This window comes from Lynx rufus, unplaced genomic scaffold (genome assembly GCF_022079265.1).
Source record: "Lynx rufus isolate CCGP_SWC_20201006 ecotype Redwood Valley unplaced genomic scaffold, mLynRuf1.p SCAF_27, whole genome shotgun sequence".
Lineage (NCBI taxonomy): Eukaryota > Metazoa > Chordata > Mammalia > Carnivora > Felidae > Lynx > Lynx rufus.
The window spans coordinates 1,875,147-1,882,381 of NW_025814842.1; the positions used below are offsets into that span (position 1 = coordinate 1,875,147).

General features: G+C 65.0%; 1 protein-coding gene across 1 annotated transcript; it reads right to left on the minus strand.

The window, feature by feature from the left end:
- Window positions 1-3,572: 3,572 nt before the first annotated feature.
- Window positions 3,573-6,048, minus strand: GRIFIN (galectin-related inter-fiber protein). The gene is made up of 4 exons (XM_047089221.1): window positions 4,705-6,048; window positions 4,451-4,610; window positions 3,984-4,150; window positions 3,573-3,729 (listed from the first exon to the last, which is right to left on the minus strand). The coding sequence occupies exons 1-4, from the start codon at window positions 4,998-5,000 to the stop codon at window positions 3,714-3,716; spliced, it is 639 nt and encodes a 212-aa protein (XP_046945177.1). The 5' UTR covers window positions 5,001-6,048; the 3' UTR covers window positions 3,573-3,713.
- Between the last annotated feature and the right edge of the window lie 1,187 nt (window positions 6,049-7,235).

Consider the following 7,235-nt stretch of genomic DNA (forward strand, 5'->3'; position numbering starts at 1 on the left):
AGGTGAGGCAAAGCAGGACAAACGTTGGCTTTAGACCAAAGGCTCGAACTGACTGCCCCTGGGACCTTGCTTAGAAGTCAATGCTGGTGTAGGCCTCACCATAGAGGCCAGTATTTAAAAACAGATTTCGGATAAGTTAACTTCAGATCTTTTAAACCCAGAAGATCTGCTCACTTGCACACTTCCCTGCGCACGGGTGGAAGGGGCTGAGTGTGGTGGAGTATGCACCTTCCTGGTAGCCACAGACCTCACCAGCCCCTATTGCCTGCACCCACCGGCCTCACGTAGTCACGTGGGCCCGTGGCCATTTGCACTCTCTCCTCCACCATCCAGAGGGCTGGTACCTTAGGCCATCCAGTGGCATCCGAAGCCTGTGGACCCGTAGACCCAAACCTCCAGGGGCCACTTCCTCCTCGCCAAGGCTTCTGTGCTTCCCCAGACAGGCCAGGCCCAGTGAGTCCCCCTACACACACACACACACACACACACACACACACACACGCGCGCGCGCGCACACACACAATGGAGAAGGAAACGGGTCCTCTGAGAGATTAGGCTCTGTTTTCCCAGAGCAGGGGGCTGCTCCGATTGATGTCTTTCAACTCCTTTGGCTTGAGTGCACCACCCTGCTGACGTCTTAGGGTCTCTGAAGGGCATCAAGGAATGTGTGTCCTCCTTCCAAGGAGCCTCTGTTGCGGCACAGAGGAGGGACAGAGATGCGGGGGGGAGAAGAGCAGGTTTAAGTCGACTCTAGCATTCGCTTCCAGTCACCAGGGAAACGGGCTGACGTGGTGGGTCATGACCTGCCTGTCCCTGGAAAGGTTTAGGCGGGGCCTGGTCCCATGTATTCACTAACTTAGCAGATATTTATTGGTGTGTACGATGTGCCACGCATTGCTTCAGGTGTGAGGAATCCCGTGGTGAGCATCCCGCCCAGCTGGCTGTGTCCTGGCACTGAATGTCGGCGGGGGGAGGTTGCTGGGGGCCCTGTGACGTGGGAAATCCCGGGACCACAACGTGCCACTTGGGATGGAGGCCTGGAGAGTGAAAAGGAGCAAGCCAGGCTGAGTCCTGGGGCAGAGCGACAGGGAGGAGCTGGTGCAAAGGCCCTGAGGCAGAGACAGCACCGTGAGTCCCAGGATTGGAAGAGACGGATGAGCAAGGGGACGGATGAAGCCAAAGGTGGGGGAGGGGATCACCTTTGTTCTCAGCTCTTGAGTTCAGGGACCAGCTTCAATGGAAGCCCATATGACTCTGTGGCCCCTGCTGGGGGGTGACGTCTCTCGCTTGTCCAAGTCTCTGAGTGATGTTCCTCAAGTCCGTTGTTCATTCAGCAAATATGCCCAGAGCTCGCTGTGCTCTGGGGCGGCCAGGGCTGGGTGCTGGGCTGAGACCTGGTCCCCGACCCCGAGAAAAGGCAGTGTGACGGGGGTGGGGAGTAGAGGCAAGTGGAGATCAGGGAGGCCTTCCCAGAGGAGTTATCATCTGAGCTGAGGGACCGGCCACAGGACTGCCACGCTACAATGGGACACAGTTACAGACAGGCCAGACAGGCACCCACACACGGTGTGCGGAGGGCAGGGGGGAGTCAGGACAGAAGAGGGTGTGCCGCCCCCACAGCAGGACCCTCTGAGATCACAGCTCCCCGCACCCGCTTTCCCGGAGGGAAGACTGAGGCTCAGGAACGCAGTGGGTCTGGCGCCCTGTGGTCCGAATTGCCCCCTGGCAGCTTGTAGCCTGGAGTGGACGAAGGGCTGATTCAAAGCTGACTCAGCTCAGACCAGCGGTTGAGGGGCAGAGTGTGTGTGTGCGTGTGCATGCATGTGCACACGCATGCATATGCGTGAGATCTGTCAGACCTGGATTTTTTGGCTTCACCCCTCATTTGCTGAGCAAGCTTCGTCAAGTAACTGGACCTCTCTGAGCCCGTTTGGCCCAGATCTTGGGAGACAGCGCGGGCCTGGCCCTTGGTAGAGCCCAGCAAAACTCGCACGCGGCGTCTGACTCTGAGCCTCAGGCCATCCCCGGGCCCAGTGCTCCCCCCCACCCCCCACAGGAAAAGACAGCCTGGCATCTTGCACTGCTACTGGGGAGACAACTCTTCCCCATGAGGGGAGCCTTTTGTCTGCAGGGAAACTGAGGCCCAGAGAGGGTGTGCAGCCAGCTCAGGTCACAGAGCAGGGGCCTGGCACCTTGAGCAGGGAAGCCGCCGTCGCTGGGCACAGAGTCCCCAGGAGCAGAAGCGGCCTGGCCCGATCACAGATGCAGACACGTGGGTGACCCCCTTCCCGCCACCCCAGTCCTCCCCAGGGTGCGCGTTGGCCTGCCGGCCCCTAGCTTCCCAGTTGACACAAAACACCAGGCCTCCCCCAGGCGGGGGGCGGGGCGGGAAGGGGCTCCTGGGCCAGCTGGGCTGTGGCCACAGGCAGGGGAGTGCGCGGAGACAGGAAGGAAGCAGCACCCCTGGAGTCTGGGGCCACCATTGTCTCACCTGGGGGTGGGGGGGCCGGGACGGCCCCTCAGCTCAGGGCGGCAGCGAGTCGGGCCGCTGGGCTGTCCCCTGTCTGGGCCCCACCCCGCTGCCAACTTCTCCACACTAGTCTCAGTGTCCCTGTCTAGAAAACCTCAGAAGGCCAGATGCACGTGCGGCAGGTGACAGTCTGACAAGTGCCGGCCAGCCAGCCAGTGCTTCTCCTGAAACAGCTCATCTGAGCCTCCCTGTCGATTCCCTGTGAGCGGAGGGCTCCTGCTGTCCCCCGAAGTTCAGGAACTTGCCCAAGGTCACACATCAGGGCAGCGGGGCTGGAACTCAGATCCAGGCAGCAGGTTCCGAAGTCCAGGGCCTGAACTGCTCAGCCTTCCCGTCTGCTACCCTGACCTGCTTTTCTTTAAATAACTCGCCGGTACAGGCTAATTACTTGTTAAGCCTCATCCTGGGCTGTGACATCACCTATTTAATTCAGATAGATGGATAAACAGACAGTAGATAGATGATAAGTCGATAGATAAGGAGACGCATGTATGCGTAGATAGATGAGCGGGGTCTGAAGCCAGCCCTGGAGGACGGCCAGCTGCACTCAGTGTCCCCAGACGCGGCCCTCCAGGGCTCCCTCCCTTCCTCTCCCCCTCTGCCCCCCCCCTTTTCACACACACACACACACACACACACACACACACACACAGAGCAGGGCTGGGAGCACGTCTCATTTCCAGGTGGGACGAGGAGAAACAGGAAAGACTCCTTCCTTCCCCGCAACAGGAAGCAGGGCGAGGAGGCTACAGATCTCCCAGCAGACTGTCCTCACTGGGCAGGATGCGCCCCCAGGCTGAGCCACAGGGCTGCGTGCCCAGTGGCCTCGCAAGGGCAGCTGGCCAGGAGCCCCCCGTCCTCTGATGTCATCTGACACCACTCCCAAGGGAAGAGGGGAAGAGGCGAGGGGTCAGACCATCCCCAGGGCGGAGGTCTCGGGGAACACCCCTGCCCCATCTCGGGGGGGGGTGTCTAGGGCTGCACCCATCACCCACCTCACCCGTCCCATCCCCCTTATAGCAGCCAAGCCCCTGCAGCCTGCTCAAACTTTATTGAAGGTGGAGGTGGAGTGGGGAGGGGCCCAGAAGCACAGACCACCAGCCCCCCCTCCTCCCCCAGGGTGGGCTCCAGGGACAGGAGACAGCTGATGGCTTAGGCTCCCTCCGGGGACTTCAGGCGCAGCTCAGTGGCCCCCATCCCTGCAAATATCCAAGACACCCGCCTCAGCCCCCGCCCAGACCCCAGGGCGGCCTCGGGGGTGGGATGTGGACAGCGGGCCCTGCCCCCTCGGGCTTGCAGAGGCGAGGGGCAGCGGGGCCGGGGGACTAAGCCCACAGCCTCCCTCCCAGGCTGATGGGGCCTGATGGGGCCTGGGGACAAGGATGCCCAGCACAGTCCCTGCTGTGCTGGGCAGGGGGCGGAGCTGGGTGGCTGGGGCGTGCGGGTGCGTTACCACCAACTCAGGTCCCTCCTGGCCAGCTCCACCTGGGCCAGGCGGTGGTCGCTCAGCACCTGTACCCGGGTGATGCCCGCCAGCGGCCGGTGGCGGTGTGCGAACTGTAGCACCTTGTGGTCCTGGGCGTGGACGTGGAAGTGCTCCGCATCTGAGCTCACCTCCATCTGGGGACGGGAGGCCGGTGACCCACGGGTCCCCTCACCAGCCCCATCACGCAGGCCGGCCCCGGATGGGAGCTCTGGGCCCCCTCCTCTCTCTGAGAAGTGCTCCCACCCACACCCAGCAGTGAGACTTCCAGCTGGCCGTCTCCCCGTCAACATCCATGATGAGCCGGGGGCACAGGACATCTGGCGCAAAGCAGCCGGACAGCCCAGATGCCTCCACGGGTACCCCCGAGCCCGGCCTCCCGGCCTCCCCCAGGGCTCCCTTAAGCCCACGGGCCTCCCCTCCCCTGCCCCCGGCACCTCAAAGGGCTCCCCCAGCACCAGCGGGAAGACGCCGGACACCTCCTCCTGGCCCCAGCGGCCACCCTGGAAGGTGTTGCCCACCATGGTGGCGCTGGAGAAGCGGGGCTTGACGTGGAAGGCAATGTCCCCCGCCTCAGACAGGAAGTTGATCTCAAACCTATGGGGGTGTCATGGGGGTTGTGAGACAGACGGCTGGGAGGTCACCCACCCAAGGCCAAGGGGGGGGCCCCGGGGAGGGCGGGGGACCTTACTTGTCCTCTCCAGAGTCAGAGTGTCCCTGGACCAGCAGGCTCCAGCCCGGGGCCAGGCCCCCTGCACAGAAGGCTTCAAACTGCGTGCGAAAGGGGGGACAGGGTGTACCCCACTTGTCCAGGGGGCCCCAGCATGTGCTGTTCCCCAGGACCCTGGCTCTCTGAGCAACGTTCCTTCCTGGCGGGAGGGTGGGAGCCCTCCCAGCCCGCAGGCCTGGGGAAGGACGCCGGGGACTCGGGGAGTCTCCCCCACCCCCGCCTGGGCCCGCTCCCTTCTCACCCACCTGCAATGCCATCTCACCACCTTCTGCGGGTGGGGAGCATGAGCGAGGGCATATAGGCAGGGGGGCGGGCGGGCTGGGCGAGGTGTAGGAGCCCCACCCCTGGGACGGGCGACAGGAGGCCCCGCCCCTCCCTGCCCCACCCCCTGCTTCGGTCCCCGTTATCAGCAGGTCCGTCTTTCCAGTAAGAGAGACAGGGTAGCTGGCTCTGGCCCCCTCCCCACCCCACTTCCCTTTTTAGGGTCCTTCGGAGGGGTCCCAGGAAAGCGGCTTCTGCCCCCACCCCCAGCCTCTTCCTCCAGGCTCCCAGGGACCCACACTCTCATCTCTGCTCAAGTGAGGTGGGGGGACGGGAGGCAGCCTGCCAAGCCTGCCTGGGTCTCCTGGGGGCTGAGCCTGTGCCCCCCAGCCCGGCCCAGCCTCCCCTGGCTGCCCGCTGCGGCCTCCAGCTGGCCCCGTGGGGCCCTGTGCCGGGATTAGGCTGGGGCTGCGGTCAGCGCATTCCAGGGCTCTGGCCGACGGCGTGGGGAGAGGGCCTTTCCCACACCCCGGCGCCCCTCCTGGCCTGGTGCCCCAGCCCCTATCAGCCGAGCTGGGGAGGGGGCCGGACTGGGATCCCCACCGAGCATGTCGGGGGAGACGGGCGGGGTCTCCCCAGGCTTTCCGGGCCGCCGTGGGGCTGCCCGGCGGGACTGTCCAGGGAGCTGGCCCAAAGAGGGAGCAGGCTGGGTCCATGGAGCACGGGGCTCTGCGTATGGTGCGCGTGCAGGTGGGTGTGCAAGTGTGTGGTTGCGGGTGAGCGTGCTGTGAGTGTGCAAGCATGAGGCGTGGGTGAGTGTGCAGGTGAGCGTGCGAGTGAGCGTGGGATCCTGTGGCTGCGCAAACAAGTGTCCGGGGACGTGTGTGCCCGTGCGTGTGCGAGGTGTTGTGTGCGAGGGCACGCGTGTGTGGCCCTGCCATTTCCCTGCCCGGCGCGTCTCAGGGGGCCGGGCCCTCACCTGGACGCCCAGTCCCCCGGGGTAACCCAGCGCCTGTAACCTCCCGGTTCCCACCCTCCCCCTGACCCCTGGGGGCCCTGCCTGGCCTCCCCCGGGAGCCGGCCAGGCCTGGTGAGCGAGGCGATGCTAAGGCAGGGAAGGGACCCGGAGGCGGCGCGGGGCACGGGGCCTGCAGGGGGCAGTCCTGAGCAGGGAAGATTCTGCCAGAGAGCTTTCCTGCCTTGGTCTCCTGGCTCTGACACCCTGCCTGCTGCCCAGAGCCTCGTCCCACCCTGGCCTGGCCGGCCGGGGGTCCGCAGGCCGCAGACCCCGCGCACCTGCCTCCACACAAGGACCACAGGGAGGGGAGACCCCTCCACAGTGGCCCAGCCAGAGGGTGGAGCCCAGTCCTGCCTCCCCTCCTCCATGTCCTGTCCCCTGTCCATGGGGTGCTGGGACTGGGCACTCAGGGGGTCCAGGACGCTCGAGCTAGTAGCCCCTGGGCCTCAGTCTCCCCAGCTGTGCACTGGTCTCAGCAGTTCTGCTCCGCCTGCCGACCTCAGCTCCCTGCACCTGTGCCCTGGTGGGGGCAGGGGGTCCAGAGCAGCTCTGGCCGGACACAGGAACCTGGGCCATTGTCGCCTTACTTTGGGGTCAGCAGGGGCACTGATGGCGGGACCTTGGGCGTCAGCTGCCTGGAGCCCTTGCCAGGCATCAGGGGGCCTGTGAGCGGGGCTCGTCCCCCAGAATCCCTGCACAGAGGCCTGGGGAGGGACACCCCCCCAGGGGTCCCTGCAGGCCCGTCCCTCCCTGAGTCTCAGCCTCCCCATTTGGGCAGTGGGGCTTTGCAGGTAGTGGGCGGTGGGGGGGGGGGGAGGGCCTCGCCGGGGCAGGGGACGGAAAGAGACAGCGAGCTCCAGTGTGGCTGGCCCAGCCCTGCAGGGACACCCCAATGTTGTGGAGTCCCAGTCAGACGACAGCCAGGCTTCGGGTCTCAGGGGCAGCCACGGGAAGTGCCCCCGCCCTGACCTGCTGGCCAGCGGGCCTGGGTGCTGTAGCCTGGGCCCTGGGAGCAAACAGACCTGCTCCGCCAGGCGCCACCCCTCCCTTTCCCGGATGCTCGGTTTTGCCCCAGGGTGTTGTTGACTTTCCTCGGGCTGCAGGAGGCAGCAGGGTCTCCACCCAGTTAGGACTTTCACCAGGACTCAGAGCCCCTCATCCAGTGGGATGGGGGAGGTCAGGGTTGGCTTCCTGTAGGAGGGGGCACCTCCAG

Coding starts and splice junctions, on each gene's coding strand:
- GRIFIN (XM_047089221.1), bottom strand. CDS start 5,000: ATGGCATTGCAGGTGGGTGAGAAGGGAGCGGGCCCAGGCGGGGGTGGG. Junction 4,611..4,704: donor TCTGACTCTGGAGAGGACAA/GTAAGGTCCCCC, acceptor ACACCCCCATAG/GTTTGAGATCAACTTCCTGT. Junction 4,151..4,450: donor TGCTGGGGGAGCCCTTTGAG/GTGCCGGGGGCA, acceptor TCCCGTCCCCAG/ATGGAGGTGAGCTCAGATGC.